The following is a 22700-nucleotide window of genomic DNA, read 5'->3' as shown; positions in this document are numbered from 1 at the left end:
CTGTAGTTAGGTAGGTAGGTCACTTGTCGGTACCTATAAATAGTGTTTTAGCGGGTGCGGGGAAGCCTGCAGCGCTATGGGCCACCAGAGCAGGCACTGTAGCGGGCCTGGCCAGACCTTGTACTTGATCTGACTACGGATAACGTTGCGGATATTATATTCAAATAATTTCCGCGGTTTCCGGCTTTTCCGATAACTAATTCAAAAGGGTCCAGAGCGAAATACGACCCTCCTGCTTCAGGGTTTCTGCAATGGACCTATTGCCTCCCTCCCCCCCCGTCCTGTGTCAGTCGGCGTCGGCGTGAGTCACCCCGTCGAGTCAGCCCCACAGTAACTGACTACCTACCCTGCACCCGTTTCCGCGGAAAACACCACTCCCAACGCCTGCTCAAGGTCAAGATCTCGAGATCCACCATGCTCTTCCTCGGACTCATCTGGTGAAGCTGGGCCTTGCGTGCTTTGAGACAGCGGCGGGAAAATTCAGACTTTTATTCTTGGCCCCCTTCTTTCATCGTGGCGTACCCTTTCCTTGGTTCGCAGTCCCGGAACGGGTGCCCACGGCTCCACTCAGCTAAACTCGACTTCTACACCAAAGGTAGTTGGTATAAAACCAACTGCACTCCGGACAGCACCAATTTTACACTCAATCAAACTCACGCAGCTGCTCCCAGCAATACAAGGAGAGCCAATTACAGCCCACAAAAGACAAGAACCGTCGACCGCTGCAACACACAGCTTAGCTGCCCTCCTCCCTCACCAAGATGACGTCCATGGCATCCGAGTCCGTCGCCACCATTCTCTGCACCTCAAAGCAGACACGCTTTCACATTGACGCGGCCAACTACCGAGAGGTAAGATCACAAGTCCTTAAACAATCACCAAAAAATCATTGACACCTGAAAAAGCTCGATATTGCCGGTGTCAACATCACCATAGTTGGTGGCGCCAAATCGGGCACCCCCGCCAAGGGCAAGTCCAAGGCCCGTACCGAGGGCCTCGAGATTCTGTCTGGCGCCAAGCTGCGTCTGAAAGAAGGTCACAGATATGCCCTCATAGGCCGAAATGGCACAGGAAAATCTAGTATGCGTCGTCCCTGTCCCCTGTCCTCCCCAGCTCACTAACAGCCTATGACCAGCCCTGCTCAAGGCCATTGCGGAGAAGCTTATCCCAGGAATCCCGGAAGACTCCAGAATTGCTATTCTGCAGCAGACCAAGCTCCAAGATGGAGAGTCGAAAAAAGAGGAAACCCCAACAGCCAAGATGAATACGCGGCAGGAAGTCATTGAACGGGCTACCTCTCGCAGTGCCATCGAACAGGATATTCAATGTACGAAGCCATGCACCACCACGTCTCAAACTACACGCTAACATGAGGCAGCCCTGTCTGATGGCGTCAATTCGACGGACCCCTTTGCGCCCGTGCGAGCGGTCCGCAACCTCAAGCACGATCGCCTGCAGAAACGACACTTTCTGCTGGACAAGGATGCCAGGCTCCGCAGCGGTGCCCGAGGCATGGCTGCCAGAAAGGCTCTCGTCGCCATCGAAAAGGTCGTGGCCGAGTCGCAAGAGCAGGTAGATCAGCCGTCGGAAGAAATTACACCCGAGAAACTGCAAGAGGAAACCCAAGAGGCGGCCGACATGCTCGCCGACTTGCAGATTCAAGTCGAGCCAAGCCGAGTCAGCGAGATTGAGACCAAAGCCCGACGCATTCTCACCGGTCTTGGCTTCACGGAAGAAATCATGGAAAAGCCCCTCTCCAGCCTCTCGGGCGGCTGGCACATGCGTGCCAGCCTCGCCACCGTCCTCCTCCAAGAAGCCGACATCCTGATCCTCGACGAGCCCACCAACTTTCTGGATCTCCTCGGCATCATCTGGCTGCAAAAGTACCTAGAGTCCGTCGAAGACACGGACAAGCCGCCGACACTGATTCTCGTCTCTCACGACCGCGACTTCATCAGCCTCTGCACGGATCTCCTCATCCTCCGCGACAAGGACCTCACCTACTTCCACGGCGACCTGCCCACGTTTGAGGCGTCGCAGGCCGAGCGCAAGGAGCACCTCATCAAGCTCAAGGAGGCGCAAGACAAGCAAAAGGCGCACATCGAAAAGACGATTGCGCAAAACATGAAGGCCGGGCGGCAAAACGACGACCAGAACAAGATCCGCCAGGCCAAGTCGCGCCAGAAGAAGCTCGACGACCGCTGGGGCATGCAGACCAACGCCCGCGGCCACCGCTTCCGCCTCAACGACCAGGCCGGCTTCTTCCACACCTCGCACCAGGGCATCGAGATCCCGCCCGAGGAGCGCCAGATTGTGCTGAGCCTCCCCGCGCCGCCGGACCTGCGCTTCCCCGGCTCGCTCATCTCGCTCGAGAACGCGAGCTTCCGCTACGCGCGCACGGGGCCGTACATTATCAAGGACGTCAACCTGACCGTCGGCATGGGCGACCGCATCGGCGTCCTCGGCCTCAACGGCGCGGGCAAGTCGACGCTCATCAAGCTGCTCGTCGAGGAGACGCGCCCGACGAGCGGCACCATGACGACGCACCCGCGCCTCAAGATGAGCTACTACTCGCAGCACGCCGTCGACGCGCTCAAGGCCCTGGGCGCCGACGACCCGGCGCTCACCGCGCTCGCGCTCCTCACCAGGGAGGTCGAGGGCCAGCTGAACGAGGGCGAGATCCGCGGGCTGCTCGGCGAGCTCGGCCTCCCCGGCCGCTTCGCGTCCGACGTGCCCGTCGCCAAGCTCTCGGGCGGGCAGCTCGTGCGGTGCGAGCTCGCGCGCCTGCTGTGGCGCCGCCCGCAGTGCATGATCCTCGACGAGATCACGACGCACCTCGACTACGAGACGGTGACGGCGCTGCGCAGCGCGCTGCAGTGGTGGGAGGGCGCGGTGGTTCTGGTGAGCCACGACCGGTGGTTCATGCGCGGCGTCATCGACGGCGTGGTGGACGAGGACGAGGAGCAGAGCGATGGCGACGAGGACGACGACGGGCCGATGAGGCGGCGCATCATGTACAGGCTCAAGGGCGGCGAAATGACGGTGCTGAAGAATGGCGTCGAGGAGTTTGAGAACATCATGGAGAAGCGCGTCAAGAAGCTCCTCGCTGCGTGATCACGATATACGCAGGAGGAACGGGGGACGAAATGACGTGTCTTGGGAGTTCGTCGCAAATGTAATTCTACTTGGACCTGCTCGATGTTGGTTCTGCATCTTGATATCCCACATCCTGCATATATGTAATGAGCAATGAATGACGGGGAACTTGGCTTCACGCCACAATCTACCATGTATAATTTCCCCCACCCCGATTCACATCCCCTAAATGACGCGTGAATCCACCACAATGTTGAACCGATCTTTTTCCTCCCTCTGCACACGAACCGTGCCGCCCTTGGGGATATCGACAATCGTGCCATCGATGCACGCCTTCCTCCACCGCTCGTCCTCGTCATCCACCTGAATTGTAATCTCGTCAATGTCGTCGTAGTGGATGCGCTGGCCGTCGTCCCACGCGACGTCCACGTGCTTGCCGTCGTCGTACGCCTTCATCATGGCCTCCATGGTGCGCTCGGGCCCCAGCGGCGCAAAGTGCACCAGCCGCAGCTGGCCGTCCAGCGGCCTGCTCTTGGGCGAGATGGTAAAGGTCCGCTCCAGGTTCGACACCAGCGTGCTGAGCACGTACGCGTGCGTGTCGCGCGGGATGCGCTCCAGCCCGTCGCCGCCGGCCCGCCGGATGGCAATCTGCGCGGTGTACGGGTGCGACGTCTTGAGGAGCTCCTGCGCGACCATGCCGAAGCGCGCGGCGCCGTGCGCCCGGTACGCGGGCGTGTCGCTCTCGTAGACGATGCTGGCGTGGAAGCCGTAGCTCGCGACGATGCCGCCGTACAGGGCGCCGACCTCGGTCTCTTGGCGGTGCAGCTGCGCCTCGGCGGCGGCGACGTCGCTGGGCGTCTCTGCGGCCGTGTCCCTGCTCGAGTACTTGACGGTGCGCGATCCGGGCGGGAACGAGGCCTTGAACATGGGCAGCGGCGTGGCCACGCCGCCTAGCAGCGTCCGCAGCGCGAGGACCAGCTCGGACGGGCCGGTGAGGAGCGGCTTGTGGAGCGAGTTGAAGAGCGCATTGCCCGTGCCCAGCGGTATCAGGACGATTGTCGGCAGCGGCGTGCTCTCCGCATCGGGCGTCGACGAGTTGAGCAGGTCCACGACGCCGCCGTCGCCGCTGAGCAGCACAATGGTGCGCGGCGTCAAGGCGGCAGCGATATGCTCGCCGCGCGCGTACTCGCGGACGCTGTCGTCGCTGTCCGTCACCACCACGCGGCCCGGCTCCGTGTCTTGGGAGAGGGACTGCGCAACGAAACGCAGCAGCGGCCGCAGCACCGCTTCCCAGAAGGGCACAGCGCGGCCTGTGCCCGCTTTTGTCGACAGCACATAGTCGACACTGGCGGTGTGGGCGAGATGGGTTGGTAGCTGGGCGACGCGCGGCACTGAGGCGAGCTGCGCTGGGATGTCCCCGGAGGTCTGGATGGCGACGAGCTGTAAAGGAGCGTCCTGGTTGTCGGCGTCTTCGATGAGGCCGAGGACGACGGGCTGCGCGCTCGGTGACGGCGATAGGATGGCGATGATCTGGTTGACTGTGAGAGGGGGGTTCTCCGAGGATGCGGTATCAGGGAGGTTGGCGCTCAGGGTGCCGGCATCGTCGTCAAAGGTGAGCTCCTCGGCGTAGACGAGGACGGAGGAGGGGTCACTCATTTGTGGGCTGGGGATGGATGATGCTGGCTAAAAGTAAATCAAGCAAGGGTGCGATGCAGGGCTACAAAATAGAGAAAAAAGAAGACCAAGGAAAAGCGAAAGGGATTTGGCATATAAATGGGTGTAAAGGGCAAGTTTGTAACGTCGAGAGGCTTGTAACGTCATCAGTAACGATGGGGTCGCTCCACTGTAGGCAGGCTGCAAGATGGAGGGGTCCAAACTGCCAGCGGAGTATTGGCGGAGGATGTTGCATCTTATCGAGTCCCCGTTGCGTTATCCGTCATCTTTGTAACCTTAATAATCCAACAAACTTGTGTGTGTAAGTCCGATAGGAGGATGGCATGCCATCGAGACACCAAACGCGTTCACATGTCTACTGCATAAGGCGCACAAAGAGATTGGCCGCATTACATTCACTGACACTCAAGATTTGAAATGAACGCCGCAAAACGACCCGCTGGAATTATCGGAAAACTCCCGAGATGTCTATATTTAATTCATAAATTATGCAATTTGTTTTAGTTGCTCTTTGCTTTGGTCAGTGGCCCCCAGTTCTCCCGAGGGTTCATCTGGTAGCGGACCAGATTCTGCGCCTTGCCCTCTCGGCCCAGTCGGACAAGAGCATCGTTGAACACCAGAGTTTTCCTCAGGTCTTCTTCGGTGAGGCCTTTTTTGTCGTTGGGCACCGGTTGCTCAGTACTAGCCTCCTTGGCCTCCTTCACTTCTACATCGACGCCCTCCATTTGTACATCGGGCTGCTTATCAGCCGCGTCGGCACCAGCACCGCCTTGTTCCTGGAGAAGGCCGGCTTTCTGCAAAATTCTCCATGCCGCCGTATTCGGCTTGAACTTTGAAGTCTTGATCGGAGCCTTTTGCCGTATCCATTCTGCCATGATCCACCATATCGTTGACCACGGAGCGTCCGTCTTGATGCTTCCCGGACGGCAGTGACTGCGACCGGCGACATAGCCGAGATGCTTCAAGGCACCTCTGAAGATATCATCGCCTGGCGTGGCGCATGAGACGGTGCTCGCCAGTTTGCCGGGAATTACAAAGAACGGATAATGATCAATTCTGGCGTACTCCTTGTCTCGAGGCGGAAGAGCAGCCGTCTCTTCGGGACCGGGTATCAGCTCTTCCAACGCATTCTGCAGCATGCCTTGCAGGCGAGGGAGAGTGCCATACACTTGACTGTCGGCCTCTGGTATTTGCTTGAGCAATCTCTCGATAAAGTGCCGTGAGTGAATGTGGCCACCATACATGGGACCATTAATGTGCATCTTGGTACCGCAATGTTTGCAAAGCTGATCTGCGACCCCCAGAGACATGCCGTATTTGTAGTACGCTCCGTCTCCCTTCTTATTCGTCACAGCCTTGGCCCGCATCAGATACTGCGTTTCCCAGGCGCCGCAGCCGCTATCACAGCTGTGTACAACCATTGTCTTGGAGCCGAGGAACTTTACTGCCTGCGGTGATTTCGTGATCCGGATGAAGACCTTGGTATAAAAGTCAATAGAGAGCGAGAGCTGTGGCTCGATTGTCAGTCCATATCGAGCTGCCGACGTGGCCACTGCATTGATGATGAGTCGTAGACCAGCTTCGTGGGAGTGCATGCCATGAATCGGGGTGCCGCCGTAGAGAGAAAAGGACTTCTCGCAATATGAGTGACCAGCCCACACAGCGCTATCTGTGCATGTTATGCACAACAGACCGCCATCGTCACGTACGGCCTGGACAGCAGCATCAAAAAAGGGAGCTGCCGTTCCGTACGGGTCTAGGTCAATAACGTCAAATTTGGATGACTTCTTCCATGATTTATTATTCTCGCCATTCGCGAGGGAATCGGCGATTGTTCTGTACATGACTGACAGAGCATCACCATTTGTCACAGAGATAATATCTTCGACGCCGTTGTGTTTGACGTTTTGCTTAATTGATTTGGCGGCAGAAGCTGACAGGTCGTTGGCGGTAATGGAAGTGACAAACGGCAGCTCATGCGCATAACGCAATGCTCGAAGACCCGAAGCGGAAAGTGCATCTAGCATTTTGAAAGAGGGCTTGGTAGTCTTGGCTGCGTTCTGGCCATCTGGAGCAGGCTCCGACTCTGGTTGCTGTTCTGGCTGCTCAGCTTGCTCAGCCTGTTCGGACTCCTCAGTTTTGGTACCATTCTCATCGCCTCTCTTGCGCTTCTTCCCATGCTTGGCATCTTTTGTTTGTTTGCGATTTTTTCTCTTCTCTAGCGCCTCTTCGCCGTATGCCTTGATTGCAAGTACAGAGAGATCACGGTTGTACTGCTGGATCGGGTTGTAGAAAACTTGCTGCACTTCGCCACGATCTTCTCCCACCTTGGCGCCTTGCGGAACCAAGATTGTCGCGAGGCCTTCCGTCACCGTGCTGAACTGCGCTCCATCCACCTCTACCGTCGCATTTTCGGTCTTCTTGTCGGTCATGGCCGTCGCGAAATGTCGACGAGGGTGATGTAGTGTCGTGGCAGAAAACCGACTCGTAGGTCGCACGGCGATCCGAAGAAAGGCTACTCGTGACAACGGAAGCAATTGCGGCATGCAGAAATGTGAGCGGCGAGCACGAATTGCGTTGTCGCGAAGTGAATTATTTGCAGTTTGCGGAGCTGGCAATTTTTAGAATTCTGCCAGCCATTGATATTTGGGCGGTGTGGCGACTGAAGCACGGCGCATCAGAAGGTCAAGCGTTCCTGCTACAACACCATCAAATTGTATAACCTGCAATACTAATGTAACATGGACCGCCCCCATTTCCAGAAGGTTGTCCCGCCCTTGCGCTGGTATCTTGATTGGTTCTTTCCAAAATGTGCCGTGTTTTGATGTGCCGTCCCGTTCCCAACTGCACGTGTGCTGCCGTGCTTCATCTTCATCACCTCTGCCTACCTATTCTCTGCCTTTTCAACGCAATCATCGATAACCATACACTGCACTCATAACCTCGAATATTTCCTCTCCCTCATTATGGCTAGCCAGAAACGCTTGAGCTCGTCTGCGCCCGGGCAATCCGGTTCACCAGTTCACGGCGCATCAGACGAGGTACTCTTTGACAGAGGCAACTTCATTCCCCGGTTTGATGGACCAGGGTCTCCTCGTACCGCGCTTACCGGCTCCGAACCGACAACAGGCCATCACACCCATAAGATCCCGCCACACAGATTCCTCACCCCGCATGAATAGAGCGTCATTGCCCGTGGAATTGGCGGTATTGGGGACATGGAGCAGCTCCGACCAGTGCATCCAACCAGTTGGTTGTGGCCGCCTAAAGGCATGCCTAGAGGTCTTTACCACGATGTAGTACTACGACGAACCAAATGCATGGTGCTTTTCTACGCTGCAACATTGATGCAGTGGACATTCATGCTACTGCAACTTTGTATTTCTGCTGTGGTCACGGCACTCGGCTCCGTTGTTGTCAAAGACGGTACGCCAATTACAGTCCTTGGCGCGATCAACACTATCAGTGCTGGCATTCTGGCCTTTCTCCACAACAGTGGTATTCCCGATCGCTATCGCAAGGACATGGAAGAGCTCAGAGACGTGGAAGACCACATCAAAGAGCTTCTAGATTCCAGCATTGCCCCCGCGGGGCTGTCCCTGGAGCAGATTATTGCCGAATGTTTCGATTTGTTCCAAGACGCCAAGGCCACAGTCAAAGCCAACTTGCCAGACAATTATCGCAACCGCCAAACAACACCAGTACGACGACAACCTCCAAGCGACCCAGCGCCAGCGCCGCCACCGCCCCAGGATTCGGATGCTGCAAATCCCACAGATTCTGGACCAGATGACTCGTCCGGCGCCAAAGCTAATCCTCCAAAGTGACGATTATCGTATCACACTTTCAACTGATCAAAATTGAATCAACGATTGTGTCTTTGAAGCAGGCGCCGACGATTAACTAAATCTGTCAAGGGCCCTTGAGGATAGCTGTGAATTGGATGTTTCACGGCGACTACTTTCCGCAGCACCCCAGCTCCTATGGTTACCTAGCTCTTATAAAGTTGGACTTGCCGTAACCTCCAGCATTGACTACAGCGATACCATCACCATGGTTATGGAAGCGAATAGGCGTTAGCCCAGGGTCAATTTGTTTTCAAGGCACAAACAACAAGTTTGCTAGTTGGCTAAGTTTGCTACTAATAGACCACATTCCATGCCTATCACTTGAAGCAATACTCTTGATCTGATCTCATGGCGAATCTGCGCCGCACTGATAACAGTGGTTGCGGACGAATACAACCATCAACCACCCAACGGTCCCACCAAGCCAACGTTCCCACCAAGATGGAATCTGTGCCTAGAATAAATGAGGTGTGGAATGGTTTCAAAAGGCTCCTGCCGGAACTTGCACTCTCATTGACGATCCTGGGGGCTGATCCGCTATACTCGGCCATGTTGGCGTTTCATACACGCCAGACTCGTAGGGCCCACCCACCTCTGTCCTCCCGCCGGTATTGGTGGCCCCTGCCTGCTGGTTTCACAAGAGCAAGAGCGATCATCGGTAGCATGGCAAATGAAGGACCGTTGTGTGACTTGATAGGAAGACTTGTGGGCGTCGGATTCTTCTCGAGTTCTCATCGGTCCCTTCCAACGTGGTACCGTTCGCATTTGCGCCGTTTTCCGGCTTTGCTTTCAATAAGAACGATTCATTCGTTTATAACTCAGTCCTCTGGCAGCCTGGCAGATTAAAAACTGTTATGCCGGAGTTTTTTTGACGGTCTACTTAGTTCCCTAACAAGTTTTCGGCTGCATTGGCCGACGATAGAAGCCATGACACAGCTGGTCGCGAGTCCATTTTCGGTTTCCAGAAAGCTGACCTCGATACTTTTCATCTCTGGACTCCTTGCCTACACCATTCTCTTTTTCCAGGCATGGAGTTTGGACATTGACTTTTCGCACCTCTTTGCGAGCCAGCACGGCGGAAACTCGAGCGAGCTGAGCTTTGCGACAGACAACTATCTCGCCGAACTCATTCGCAAGCACGACCTTTCACCACAGGTTGAGTGGGCAGCGTGGAGCATCCAATCGACGCAGAGCCAGGAGAAATGGAAGTCCGTTACGCGCCTGTCTCGTAGTTTTCAGCCGCGAGAACCAAGACTATTCGACTCGCGCAGCAGCAGCGACCGTAGCTCGCCGGCACCCGCGTTCGAGACGCTGGCGCTGCCATCGCCACAGGGCTGGCGCCCTGGCCAGTTTGATGCCTCGCGGTATTTGTTTGGTGTTTCCACTACATATGAGCGACTGATGGAGGATGACCGCGCCATGCTCAAAAACTGGCAGTGGTGGCTAACGGACGGCCGGGAGGATGGAAATGGCGCGCACTTGGTGATCATGCTGGACAGGGCCGACGACGAGCAGATAGAAGAAGCTGAGAGTGCGCTGGAGGCGCTGGCCATTCCGGCCATGGTGTACAATTCCGGCGACGCGCTGTCCACCGCAACGCGATATGCGCAGCTTGCCGGGGAGCTACATACCTATGGACTGGCCCTGTTGGCCGTGGGAATTGCGAAAACGTGGTTTGTCTTGATTGACGATGCCATATTCTTTCCCAGTCTGTCGTATCTAGACGAGAAGCTGGACGCATACGACTCGCAAGACAGCGTATACATTGGCGTGCCGAGCGAGCAGGAGGACTGGGCGGCGCGGGATGGCAAGCTGTCAACCAGCGGTGGCGGCGTGGTTATCCTCTCCAACGACGCTCTCGGTCGCTATCTGTCCCTCGAGTGCGCTGATATGAACGAGGCAAGCGACTCGTCTATCCACGCGCTCCGTTGGACGGCCCTCCTGCATGCGTGCATGACCACGCGCGGCGAGCTACCCATGCACGTCATTCCCGGCCTCTATTCGCCCACTGCTGACTCGTCAGAGTCCTCCTGGCTCGATGACCTCGAAATCGGTGCTCGCCCCATCGCCTTGCGAAGCCACGGGCCAGGCCGCCTGGACCTCGCCCGCGCCTACCTCGTTGCCGACGAGTGCGGCGAGGCGTGCTTTGCACAGCGTTTCCTGTTCCGCGACAGCTGGGTGCTCGTCAACGGCGTGTCCATCAGTCAGTACCAGCGCCCGATCAGGATCCAGGGCGGGCGGCAGCGCCAGGATAGGGCGAGGCGGGAGCTGCTCAGCGCGCAGCTGCAGCTCAACGATGCCGGCGGCGCCGGTAGAGTGCATCTCACGGGCGGCGGCGCGCGGAACGTGTGGAAGCTGCTGGATTCATCGGCGGATAAGGATGGGACTGTGTGGCAGGCGTATGTGAAGAAGAACACGCGCAAGAAGCGAGTCTCGGAGGCAGAGAAGCAAGAGCAGCTGGACTCGGTCATTATTCTGATATGGAACGAGGGCAAGCGACAGTGAAGAACTTTGTTGAAATCTTTGGCCTCTTTTCTTGTATTTATTCATCACGTCGCAGCGCGGACGTTTATACTCTTCTTTCGATCTTGTTTCATCATCTCATCATCACAATCCAGCAATTCGGCCACCTCTTACTACACATCTTCGCCGCTATTTAAGCAGAAACCTCTTGCCAGTCCTTTTTCGTAAGCTCATAATACACTTCCGTCACCTCTTCCCCCCCCTCCTCTTGCGACGGACGATGGGTGCCCTTGCCCTTTAAGCCGAGCTTCTCGTCCGCCAGCTTCACCATGGCGGCATTATCCTCGCCCGTCGTAATCGTCACCAGGTCCAGCTGCAGGCCGCCCTCGCGCGCCGGCGCAAACGCCCAGTCCACCGCGAGACGGATCGCCTCGGTCGCGTACCCCTTGCCCCGGTGCGCAGGGTCAATCATGGCGCCGACGTCGCCGGCGCGCAGCGGCTTCCCGTCACGCACCCAGTTCTTGATGGCGCCGTAGCCGCCGAGGCCGATGACGTGGTGGCCGTCGAGCAGCTCAACGACCATGTTGATGCGGCTGGGCCCGCTGAGGACGGCATCGGTCGCAAGGTCCAGGACGGTGGGCGCGGCGGCCGACTCGCGCTGCTTGGCGATGATGGCCGCGGCGGTCGCGGCGTCGAGCGGTTTGGCGTGCGGGTCCGAGGCGTTGGCCGGGTCGGACAGGATGGCGGCGAAGCGCGCGGCGTCGGCGGGCTGGATGGTGCGCAGGACAATGGGGAGGGTCTTGGAGACGAGGCGTGCGTCGAGGTGCGAGACCTCGGTGGTGGATTGGCTGGCCATGATGTGCGGTGCTGTGTTGTTGGTGCTGGGCTCGGGAAAGAAGGCACAGCGGAGGGGTATGTATTTATAATTTACAGATGGTTACTGAGAGAGGCAATTTGACGTTTCGATCTAGGCCATGATAACGTTGATCTTGTTAGTTCCATTACCTCCTCTTTGAGTCACCGTGTATGGCTTGAGCGTTCTTCGACAATCATTGGCAAAACTGAACCTGCAAGAGCAGACATGGTAACCCGGCCCAATGGCAACCCGTCGTTGCAGTTGGAATTGCCTTTCTGGGACCCATTTGCAACTTATTTGAGGCTTTGTGAGTCACGGTGGCTGTTGGATGGGCTATTAAAATCTGACTAGAAACCAGTCATCTGTGGGGAACTAGCTAGTTTATTGCGGATTGGGCTTGACCTTGCAGCTAACTAACAGCTTAGGAAAATTAAACGAAACGGCATTTCCGGCGTCCAGCATTTTCCTGCGAATACCAGCTTTCAATTGCATGTCAGTACAAGCCCAGCTGCAGGCTGGAAGCATTGCCGAGGGGGAAGCTGAGGATTACTGAAGCTTTGTATACACCACGTACGAAATGTACCAGAAATAGTACCATAGGAGGTTAAATATATCATTCAATTGACGCCTTCAGCCGCTATTTGAAGCATAAACCACAGTAACAACAACCTCATTTCGCCTGGCTCCTTTCCCTGGGCGTTCCACTAGCACTGCGCAGCACTCTTCCGCTGTCTGGCGTAGCCTCCCTCTTGCCCGCTGCGTCTCCAGAGAGGGGAGATGAGGGCAGATCTGGCGTGACCGACCGCGACTCTGAGCCTTGTTTTCTCGACTGGCGCACACTTCCGGCCTTCTTTCGTCGCTTCTCGGTCAAGCTTGAAATTGAACCGGTGCGTCGGGATGTCGGATGGCCGTCGTCGAGGTCAAAGGATGGAGTACCGCTGCGGGTTGAGCTGACGGAACCGCGTCGGACACTGCTGCTGCGACGCTTGTGAATCTTCTCGATGCTAATGTGGCTCTTGTGAAGCACCTTGGGCGGCTCCTGTCGTTTAATCTGCGTCTTTTTCCACGGCAGTCGCCACAGCCAGCCGTGTTCCGCCTTGGCCATTCTGACATCGTATTCCTTTACTTTTTCTCGTAGCAGCGCTCGGCGCTCGTTTTCGCGTTCCCAGTACTCTGTTCGGTACAGCTCCCAGTTTTCGCGAAAGGTCGGGGAGAATGGCTTTGCGAGAAGCAGCAGCTTGACGTAGTCGCCGCCCGGCGCGAGATCCTCCTCGTGCCCGCCTCGCACGTCATCTTCGTGGGGTAGTATCAAGGTCGGGTAGTGGCCGTCGCCGGAGAGCTGCAGCTCCTTTTCGACCTCGCGCAGCAGGGAAGGGTCGACGTGCCGGTAGGAGGAACTGGCGGTGTGGGAGAAGAGCCCGTAGGTGAGGAAGAAGCCGACAGAGGAGAGCGCCTCGGCCCACCAAGGCCGGCGAACGAGGACCAGCTTGCAGTTGAAGCTGCGCAGGCCGCGGTTAGAAATGGCGAACCAGCGGCGCGGCCAGCGGATGCCGCGCTCCCAGATGCCGGTGGCCCAGACGAGGACAGCGGTGATGATGCCGCCCATGAAGCAGACCTTTTGGGCGCCCTCGACGGCCCAGTAGATGGAGCCGCCGACGCCCTGGCCATCCTCGCGGGGTGCAAAGTACAGCTTGTAGCCGAAGAGGCAGATCCAGGCGCTGAGGAGGGTGAGGAAGAAGGTATGGTGGCGCTTGCGGGCGCGCAGTTCGAGGAATTGGGCTCGCAGGGAGGCCTCGAGGATGAGGAGGTTGAGGTAGATCATGGACGGGGAGCTCGGGGTGTTGTGCAACGGGTCGCCTTGCTTGACGTCTTCGTGGAGGATGGGGCTGGTGCCCGTGGCGGCCGCGGCAGCCTTGATGGCCGGGGAGGCCACGGGGGCACCCTTGACGATGGAGTCAATGTCCTCGGTCATGGAAGTGCCGTTTTGTGGTGTACTAGACGTATATTAGGTATTATGGCGGCAATGAGGATATTATGCCGTGCGTGATGGTGGCAGAGCTAGCTACTCGGCGCGGCAGCCCGATGATGCAGGTAGGTCTGGTTGCCCGCGCCGCACGCGACAGGTCCTGGCAGACGGCAGAGGGGGATCGGGGACGGGGGGGTCGATCTCTAAGGCACAATTGAATGGATGTTGACAGGCATCTAGGCGTGGAAGTCGCCTTGGACAATGGAGCAATGCGGCGATCGGGTGTTTAATCTGGCTCGGCAACGTTTGTCACGGACAAGGGAAAAAAAGGCGAGGGATGGGCCGGCGCAGGTGGCGGGTCTCGGCTGATGCGAGTCCCTACCTAGGTACCTACCACCTCAAGGTCAGACGCCAGTAAAATACAGCGGCGGCTGAGAAGCTGGGGGAGGACTTAGTAGGAGGGTCCACTGGCGGAGAAGATGGACGTCATTGAGAAGTGGAAAGTTAAGTGGCAGAGCGAGAGCGAGTACGAAGAGGCGGCTTGCAGGCAGGCAGGCCAGAAACGCGGGAAAAAAAGCCATTGACCCCGCTATCGTAGCAGGCGGCTGAGCAGTGAGCAAATGTGGCAGGGACCTCAGCCTCCGAGTTGCTCAGGGCAGGGACCTCCGGCACCGCTGGGCCAGCCATCAGCACACGTTGGGGGAAGCCCACTGTTGTCGTTGCAAGCCGGTTGCCAGCTGGCGGGGCATGTGAATGCTTTGAGGGCCAAGGAAGGGCCTTGACAGAGGCGTTGCTGGCCGCCAGCGCCCCAACGTGCCCCAACTAAAAACAGCGATCGAGCGTCGTCTGCAAGCCCCAGCAGTTTACCTGGTAGGTAGGTTTGTACCTAGGTAATAAGGGACTTTCAGCGGTCGCCCGGTCCATCGTAGCGCCAGGCTGCCCCAAGCACTCGACACGTTACAGTGACTGTGCCAGTAATTGGCCCCAGCTCACAGGCTACTAGGTAGGTACAGCACATCTCGTGCCCCTTTTGCAGCAGCCAAGGTAGTAATGAGTTGGTCTGGTGGACACTCGACAGTGGCAAGATCATTAGCAGCTGTCATCGATGGGCTGTCCCAACCGATCCAGTAGGCAGTTACCAGAAAAAAAAATCCCCTCTTCCTCCATCTCCATCCATCTCAATTGCTCCCTCTACATCTTTCTCGGACAGTGTAATCTCCCTCGCACTCGCATAGACGACGCCGCCGTCATCGATTTGCTCCCTCTCTATCAGCCCTGCTCTGCCATGAACAACGCTTGATCCCGCGTCGAGCCGTAGCGTCGGAAACCGGATCGACGCAAACTCCGATACGTGTACACACTCTCAGCGAGCGCAACCACTAGTTACGCAACACAACGCCAGCATTCTTAAATCCGGGCGGGCTTTCCTTCTAGAATATCCGCAACTGCACAGCACACACACACCTCTCTTGCGGCGGATTACGCCTGTGACGCGTGGACTCCTAATAATTCCAGCCCTGTCAGCGCCGCGGGATAACTACCTACCTACCTAGGTACCTGTGTAGCGCTGCACCACCACACACAGCCTCTCACCCCGACCCGGCCTTATCGACCGCCGCCCCGGCCGCTGGTGGACTTTGTTCGACCTCCCAAACTAGAGTTTACGCAATCAAGGCACAACGGCTGTTGTCTGGGGCTTTTTGTTTAAAAGCCCCGTCACGGCCCTCTTTGACCAAAAAGTCGGGATGCTCAGACAGCAAAAAGCTACCGTCTTCTTCCAACGTTCGCGCATCACCTTGGCATCGTCCTTTCCCACCGCCTCCAAGATTGCCAAGATGGCTGCCGAAAATGGCTCTGCGCGCTCCCAGCAGGATGACACCAGCCAAATAAAGCAAACACGAGAGACACGCCCGCCCTCGGTCTATTTCCCTCTTGGCTACAAAGAAGCCGCCTATCAATGGGTAAGAACATCCTGTCGCGTGCGGACCCCGGAAAACCCACGAGCTGACTCCTCCTCCTCCCTCTAGTGGACAAGCGTCACACCTCCCATGGTTGAGCGCAAAGTACTCTCCTTCATCCCGACCCTGCGAGAAGCCGCCGACAGCGCCTCGAACCCCAATGCGTCGTCGGCGACGCCCGACCCTCTCGGCACGCGCGTCTGGCGCCGCACAATGGTGCAGCTCTCGGGTAAGAACCGCGCGCTCAACGAGGTCTGCGTCGAGAAGATTGGCGACAAGACCGAGGAGACGCTCGTCGTCGTCCACGGCTACGGCGCCGGGCTCGGCTTCTTCTACAAGAACCTCGAGCCCATGTCGCGCATGCCCGGGCTGAAGCTCTACGCCCTCGACATGCTCGGCATGGGCAACTCGTCGCGGCCTGCCTTCCGCATCCATGCCAAGGACCGCGAGCAGCAGGTCGTCGAGGCCGAGGACTGGTTCATCGACGCCCTCGAGGAGTGGCGCCAGAAGCGCAAGATTGAGCGCTTCACCCTCCTCGGCCACTCCCTCGGCGGCTACCTCGCCGTCTCCTACGCCCTCAAGTACCCCGGCCACCTCAAGAAGCTCATCCTCGCCTCGCCCGTCGGCATCCCCGAGGACCCCTACGCCGTCAACGCCTCTATGCCCGAGCCCGACGTGTCGACGCTCGAAAACGAATTCACCCAGGACCAGCAGCAAGTCACCGAAAACGGTCACGACAGTGCCGCCGCCGCCAAGGCTGCTGCTGCTGCCGCCGCCTCGCCCAAGGCCGGCGGCGGCGCGCCCTCCGCCCCGAAGCGGCCGATCCCCAGCTGGCTCGTCTGGCTCTGGGATGCCAACGTCTCGCCCTTTAGCATCATCCGCATGACAGGGCCCCTCGGGCCGCGCTTCGTCTCGGGCTGGACCTCGCGCCGCTTCAGCCACCTGCCCGCCGCTGAGTCCCGGGCCCTGCACGACTACGCCTTTTCCATCTTCAAGCAAAAGGGCAGCGGCGAGTACGCCCTCGCCTACATCCTCGCCCCCGGCGCCTACGCCCGCCGCCCCGTCATCAACCGCATCCAGGACGTTGGCCGCCAGCCCCTCCCCGGCAGCCCCGCCAAAAAGGAGACGGGCTTCCCCATCGTCTTCATGTACGGCGAGAACGATTGGATGGACGTGGCCGGCGGCCTTGCGTCCGAGGAGAAGCTGAAGCGGGCCAAGGAGGAGGCCCTCGTGCGCGCCACCGACGAGGAGAAGCGCAGCGAAAACGGCAGCGTCAAGGTCGTCATCGTGCCCAAGGCCGGTCATCACCTGTACCTCGACAATGCCGAGTTCTTCAACGATGCTCTGCAAAAGGAAATGGATGACGTGTACGCCACGTCGAAAAAGAACAACGATCATTGATGACGAACGGCATTTCGAGGATTAGGCTAGGCTGGACTTTGTTTTCTTTGGCGTCTTCGGGTGGCGACTTCTTTCTGCGTCCTTTTTTTGGACAATCACATACACCATATTTTTTTTAATAACTGCATGAGCGGCATGCATCCGGCATGGGGCTCCTCGGACGGCCAAGACCTATTTATATACATGTCTTGTTGGATTGGGGCGTTTTAGCATTAGATATACAGCGTGGTTCGGGTAATACATCTCGCCACGTGCATATAATTTTACATGAATAGATTCTAGATTCACACCATCTCTCTCAACTTTCACATGATATAGTCAGTTTTAGAGAAAATTTCGATAAAAAAAATACTGGCCTACTCCATTCATGTTTATCCACACATTTCTATCCTATCCGGTTTACCGTCTGCCACTCTAAATGATACTAAGAAAAAAAGGTCTCGAACGAATAAAACGACGCAATTTTGAAGAACCAAAAAGGTATTGAAACAAAAGGGACCCGCGCCAGAAGCAATGATTTCGTATGCTGAAAAGAAAAGAAGAGAACAAAAAATCAACAAGCAGGTTTATAAACGGTGTGCAAAAAGAAAAGAATAGTCCGTGTCTGATGAAGATGTCGGTTTTGCCAAAGAGTGCTCCGTATCATGCCAATTTGTTTTGGTTATTTTTTGTTCGCTTAAAGATTGATCACGTCAACCTCGGAGAAGTCGGGCGGATGCCTGCCGTAGATCACGCGCACTTTACTATCGAGCGCTGTGCCTTCGTTACTGATCCAGATGTGCTTGCTGAACGCGCGCGTGCGTTTGATCTCGTCCTCGCTAATGCCCAGGTCGTCGCGTGGGATCCAGACAGCCGGGCGGCGGGCTCGTAGGGCAGAGTGCAGGAAAGCGTGCCGCGTCAGCATGTCTCTCTCGTCGGGCGTAAGATCTTCGATTTCGTCGTGGACACCGCCGAAAAGGGCATTACCCATTGCGCGCTGCGCCTCGAGATCCTTTTTACGCTGCGCCCGACGGTACTGCGCAGCCTGGGAGTTGCGGTCGGCCTTGGTCAGACGCAACAGTTGGTTTCCTCCGCCCTTGGCCCATCCCCCCATTTGCCTGCCACCTTGCACCGCCCACGTACCAACCTGCTTCATAGGATTGGGACGCAGCCCGGTCGGACGACGGTTTTCCTGCTGCATCGTGTTCAGCTCGATGCCTTCTTCGCCTTCCATCAGAGATGGAGACTTCTCCCGCATGCCGTGTGGTTCCTTGATGTCTTCTTCGTCGTCGTCGTCGTCGTCGTCGTCGTCTACGCCCAGTCTAGCGTCTTGAGCTCGCTGGAATGCCTCATCGCGTAGAACGGCTTCGTCTTCAAATGTAATGGGTAGGTAACGAAACAGCGGCGAGAATGATTGATGGAGGAGATATTGGTACACCGCGGTCAAGAACATGACAACCAACATGATGACACCGTGCGGAATGCACGAGGCTTGTTTGTTCTGGTCTCTTGCAATAAAAAAGAGCCCCGCCATACATGCCTCCATAAAGTACAAACCGGTGAAAGTCTGGTTGATGGCTCGTGGGTATAAGACGCCGCCGGTATCGTGCTCCATGCGGTACACGTACACCATCGCATAGCGCTGAGCCAGCCATAGAAGGCCGAAAGTGACTATCGCAAAGATGGAAATCAGAGGTGAAATGATGGAGTAGAAGATTGCGATGCAGGCGAAGTTTGTATAAACAGGGAAGAAGGCACCCCACTGCACATTGTTAAGGTTCGTGTTTCTCGCCCACTTGTTTCGAGCCGTGCTGTCAAACATTGGCCCGATAATGAACCAAAACAGAAGCGAGACAATCTGCAGCAAGGTACCGGAGCTAGTACTCAACGCTTGCAGTATCATGTAACCGAAGAAATAGTTTGCCGCTTTGGGGAGGTTGTCAGCCAGCAGGTTCAGCACGCTTTCAACCGATCCCAACTGATCTTTGATGTTTTCTACAAACTTGTCTAGAGACGCAGCAAAGAACGAGGCAATCGAGACGACAAGGAAGACCTGAAGGAACAGGAAGATGAAGTAGAAAAACTGAACAAATTCAGTTTTCTGCGTTCCGGTCTTTGCTCCTCGTATGCCGGCGAGAAGGTTCAAGATGGGTGGCACCAAGACAAGCAGCAGCGCCAACAGGGCGGCAGGTAAGACACCCGCAATAATCTTGGCAAGATTCTCAACGTTCTGGTTCGCTTTGAGGAAGTGTAGCCACGGGTTTTCTTGGATAAGCTGGTCCAGCTGGCTCACTGCAGCCGTCGCGGCTACCGGAATGGCCCAAAAGAAAGCCATGACCAGCACGATTCCGATGGCAATAAAAGCACGAAGGCCTTCTTCCCACCAGGAAATGGCCATGTTGTCCCAAACAACATCTCGAGGCGAAATTTCGATAATCTTGGAAGACATTTGACGAGGAATGTGGTGCACGGCACTTTGGCAAGCCATGTGTGCCCCGACCTGATGGTTGAACTGAACAAACGCCGAGTTCATGAGCGGATAGCGGTCAGGATGCTTTTGGTCCTCTTCGATTTCGAGATTGAGGCGAGCAAGTTCTTTTCGGCAATAGTAGATCGTGTCGACCTTTTTTGTAATTCCGCTAATACCAAAAAGCCAGTTGACGCCAAAGAGAGGGAGGTGATGCGTAGGGCGTTGCTTCTTCTTAAGGTATTTGCGCCATTCGGCATCTTCCTCCTCTGTATTTTGGTGTTCTGGATCGAATGCCTCAGGATAGTCTGCTTCTTCCTCGCCTTCACCTCCCATAAACGGAATGAAGCCCTTGAGCGTTTGCCAGAATGTCTTGTCCTTTTTTTGACCAGAAGACATGTAATCCTCGGCTTCAAATCCTTGGGGAACTGGCGACGCGTAGCCACCTGACGGAGGCTTCCAAAACTGCCAGAATCGGTTCCTGCGATTGTCTTTGAAGTCGTTATCGTCTGCTTTCCTGACTGTGTTACCACCAACGCCCTGGTCGTCTACATCTTCGGGCTTCTTGATAGCACTGGTAGACGTAGCCGAGACAATTGATCCACCAGGTGAATGCGTTGCGTGAGACCCGATTGTTCCCGGGCGCTGAACAGAAAGAGACAAACTCTTTTTGCTCTTTGGAGACAGCGGCGCAAAACCATGCGTGGTTCCAAGACCATCTTCAATTCCCTTGCCAGACTTGCTGGCCACGTTTTTCAACCCGCCTGCGACTTTGGAGGTAGTTTTGGTCAATCCAGCAAGGGGGTTGTGCATGTTGTGGTCTGTGTCCTGCTGCTTATCGTGGTCATGCTGGTGCTCCTCATCGATCTCCATGGCAGATTCCTGGACAGCAGCAGTGACTGTGTGAGGAATTTTGTCATTGTCGCCAGCATCTTCACTCTCGCCGCTGTTTGCGAGTTCTTTAGCCTCTTGATCCCGCTTCGCACTTCTGGCAGCCTTCTCTTCCTTGCTCAGCGCTCCAAGTTTCATTTCCTTGCGCTCCCTTTTTTCGTCTTTTCTCTGTTTCTTAAGCTGGGTCGTTTTGGCGGCCTTGATGAGTTCGGTCTCGGCATTTTCCAAGAGACGGTGCATCTTTTTGCGAAGGTTTACCTTGTCGAGAAGCTTGCTCATATCGCGATTCAGCCACACATTCCTGACTCCACCTGGGAAGACATCGAGAAGCCCTCGGAGTGCTTCCTCGCTGAGCCATTTCTTGGGAATGGAGTTGAGAAGCACAGTGGTGGCGGAGGCTCGCAGTCGGTGCTCAGCGCTGGTGAGATAGTCTTGGCGGACCTTGACGTATGCCCTGAGCTCGAAAAAGAAGACGGCACATATCCAGATCACCACCAGGATGGCTAGCACGAGGTGCGCCGCATAACGGCCTGTGTTCGTGGGACGAACATTGCCCCAGGCCAAAGTGTCCAATCCAGTTACGGTGTTGTTGTCGGCAGTGCTGTTGTCGGCATTTACATCGAGTCGCTTTCCAATGCCTCCGACGTAATTGAGCGGGATCAGAATCGGCAGGACGACGGCGCAGATGGGTACGAAAATGATGAGGAGGGTTTTGAGGTAGCGGAGGAAGAAGTAGGCATCGAGACCGCACTTTTTGATAATCTCACGGTCCTTGAAACAAACCACAGTTCTTATCATGGCGAAAAAGTTGTTGGGAGGCGGTTCGGTTCTTTCGCGTTCGGGAACAAGATATGTTTTGGGTTTGCTAGAGAATGTCAGTACGGCAGCGATACAAGGGAGCCGATGGGGGGAAAGTACAAAATACGCGGGAGGTTGTTGCGAAGAAGCGCAAAGATAGATGTCTGGACGGCAAAGATGACCAAGGCCGTGGTAATGGAGGTGATGAATGTCACGATACCAATGCCCGACTGTGATTGCGCTTTCGAGGCCCCATCAGAAGTTTTCCTGCCGGCCAGGATGATGAGGGATCGAATATCGAGCGGAGCGGGATCCGAATCAGCCATGGCTTGTGAGGGCAGCAGCCAAGCCGACCCAAGCAGCATCATGGCCACGGAGGAGGAGACGAGGCGAGGTTGCGCGCTCTCCATGGCGATGGCGGACGCCCGAGGCGTGAGTATAGTCCTGCAACGAGATGGTCTGTCGAATATCGATTTCCCGAGTGTGGAGGGGAACTATTGTGGGCAAAAGTGCGCGGCGATAGGTACTAATACAGGGAAGGGAAGCCTGTGCGAGATTGCCCCTGTTCAGATGTCGGATGAGGTTGCTCGTTTCAGAATCCCAGCAAACAGTGCAGTGTACTTTCGTGTTGATCTGCTATCAGAAGGCAGCCAAGGGCTCTATGCGATGCTGGTCAGGACAAAGGAGTGTGAGGTAAAGGAAACAGCGTGAGGGGAGAAGAATACGTGACGAGAGGTGCACATCTGGGAAGCCATCCTCTGGGCAGTTTAGTTAATTAATTAGCGACCCGCCATCAACATTGCTCACTGACACAAATTCGGTGGGGCCCCCTGGAAGTTGGTGATGTCACAGGCGGGAGTGGATGATCAGCGAGTGGGTGGCTGCCGCTTGACCTTGGCCTTGCTTTGTCCTCTTCGGGCCTTGTGCTGCTTGTTTGTTGGCCTTGCTGGGCCCGGCCAGCCCACCTGTCGGTCTAGTCTGTCCACTGACAGGGGCCCCAGAGCCGCCGCACTCGCCGCTGTGGCTGCGCTAGCCTTTCAGCATGCCGATTCTTGGTTCGTCTTGCAACAATGCAATGAAGCATGCACCGACTACCTTTGGCCGTTTGCTCCAACTTTTCTTTCAACTTTCTTTTCAGGTGTAGCTTACTGATCTTGCCTTCCGTTGTCCAACTCCAGATCACATGGACCGCGACCATTGGCAAGTGATTTACTGGCATAAAGTTGGCCCACGTTGAGACTGTACAACACACGGTGACACCTCCATCGTCAATCGCGATCCCGATGCAGCCTCACATGGCACT

The 22700-nt window shown here is 56.3% G+C and overlaps 9 protein-coding genes across 9 annotated transcripts; 4 read left to right on the top strand and 5 right to left on the bottom strand.

Moving 5' to 3' along the window:
* Window positions 1-761: 761 nt before the first annotated feature.
* On the top strand, window positions 762-3114 carry LMH87_006627 (uncharacterized protein; the record flags this gene model as incomplete). The annotated part of the gene is made up of 4 exons (XM_056204543.1): window positions 762-851; window positions 906-1080; window positions 1136-1327; window positions 1379-3114. The coding sequence occupies 4 exons, from the start codon at window positions 762-764 to the stop codon at window positions 3112-3114; spliced, it is 2193 nt and encodes a 730-aa protein (XP_056059890.1).
* A 207-nt stretch (window positions 3115-3321) lies between these two features.
* On the bottom strand, window positions 3322-4752 carry LMH87_006626 (uncharacterized protein; the record flags this gene model as incomplete). Its single annotated transcript, XM_056204542.1, has 1 exon — window positions 3322-4752. The coding sequence occupies one exon, from the start codon at window positions 4750-4752 to the stop codon at window positions 3322-3324; it is 1431 nt and encodes a 476-aa protein (XP_056059889.1).
* Window positions 4753-5270: 518 nt separating this feature from the next.
* Window positions 5271-7202, bottom strand: LMH87_006625 (uncharacterized protein; the record flags this gene model as incomplete). The annotated part of the gene is made up of 1 exon (XM_056204541.1): window positions 5271-7202. The coding sequence occupies one exon, from the start codon at window positions 7200-7202 to the stop codon at window positions 5271-5273; it is 1932 nt and encodes a 643-aa protein (XP_056059888.1).
* An 888-nt stretch (window positions 7203-8090) lies between these two features.
* LMH87_006624 (uncharacterized protein) lies at window positions 8091-8597 on the top strand (the record flags this gene model as incomplete). Its single annotated transcript, XM_056204540.1, has 1 exon — window positions 8091-8597. The coding sequence occupies one exon, from the start codon at window positions 8091-8093 to the stop codon at window positions 8595-8597; it is 507 nt and encodes a 168-aa protein (XP_056059887.1).
* A 948-nt stretch (window positions 8598-9545) lies between these two features.
* Window positions 9546-11123, top strand: LMH87_006623 (uncharacterized protein; the record flags this gene model as incomplete). The annotated part of the gene is made up of 1 exon (XM_056204539.1): window positions 9546-11123. One exon carries the CDS (start codon window positions 9546-9548, stop codon window positions 11121-11123), a length of 1578 nt encoding a protein of 525 aa, XP_056059886.1.
* A 151-nt stretch (window positions 11124-11274) lies between these two features.
* On the bottom strand, window positions 11275-11937 carry LMH87_006622 (uncharacterized protein; the record flags this gene model as incomplete). Its single annotated transcript, XM_056204538.1, has 1 exon — window positions 11275-11937. One exon carries the CDS (start codon window positions 11935-11937, stop codon window positions 11275-11277), a length of 663 nt encoding a protein of 220 aa, XP_056059885.1.
* A 670-nt stretch (window positions 11938-12607) lies between these two features.
* Window positions 12608-13909, bottom strand: LMH87_006621 (uncharacterized protein; the record flags this gene model as incomplete). The annotated part of the gene is made up of 1 exon (XM_056204536.1): window positions 12608-13909. The coding sequence occupies one exon, from the start codon at window positions 13907-13909 to the stop codon at window positions 12608-12610; it is 1302 nt and encodes a 433-aa protein (XP_056059884.1).
* Window positions 13910-15648: 1739 nt separating this feature from the next.
* LMH87_006620 (uncharacterized protein) lies at window positions 15649-17262 on the top strand (the record flags this gene model as incomplete). The annotated part of the gene is made up of 2 exons (XM_056204535.1): window positions 15649-15864; window positions 15931-17262. The coding sequence occupies 2 exons, from the start codon at window positions 15649-15651 to the stop codon at window positions 17260-17262; spliced, it is 1548 nt and encodes a 515-aa protein (XP_056059883.1).
* Window positions 17263-17938: 676 nt separating this feature from the next.
* LMH87_006619 (uncharacterized protein) lies at window positions 17939-21807 on the bottom strand (the record flags this gene model as incomplete). Its single annotated transcript, XM_056204534.1, has 2 exons — window positions 17939-21464; window positions 21518-21807. 2 exons carry the CDS (start codon window positions 21805-21807, stop codon window positions 17939-17941), a joined length of 3816 nt encoding a protein of 1271 aa, XP_056059882.1.
* Between the last annotated feature and the right edge of the window lie 893 nt (window positions 21808-22700).

Source organism: Akanthomyces muscarius, chromosome 1 (genome assembly GCF_028009165.1).
Source record: "Akanthomyces muscarius strain Ve6 chromosome 1, whole genome shotgun sequence".
In the NCBI taxonomy this organism is placed as follows: domain Eukaryota; kingdom Fungi; phylum Ascomycota; class Sordariomycetes; order Hypocreales; family Cordycipitaceae; genus Akanthomyces; species Akanthomyces muscarius.
The sequence above is the reverse complement of the archived record's forward strand: the minus strand, read 5'-3'. Positions and strand labels throughout refer to the sequence as shown.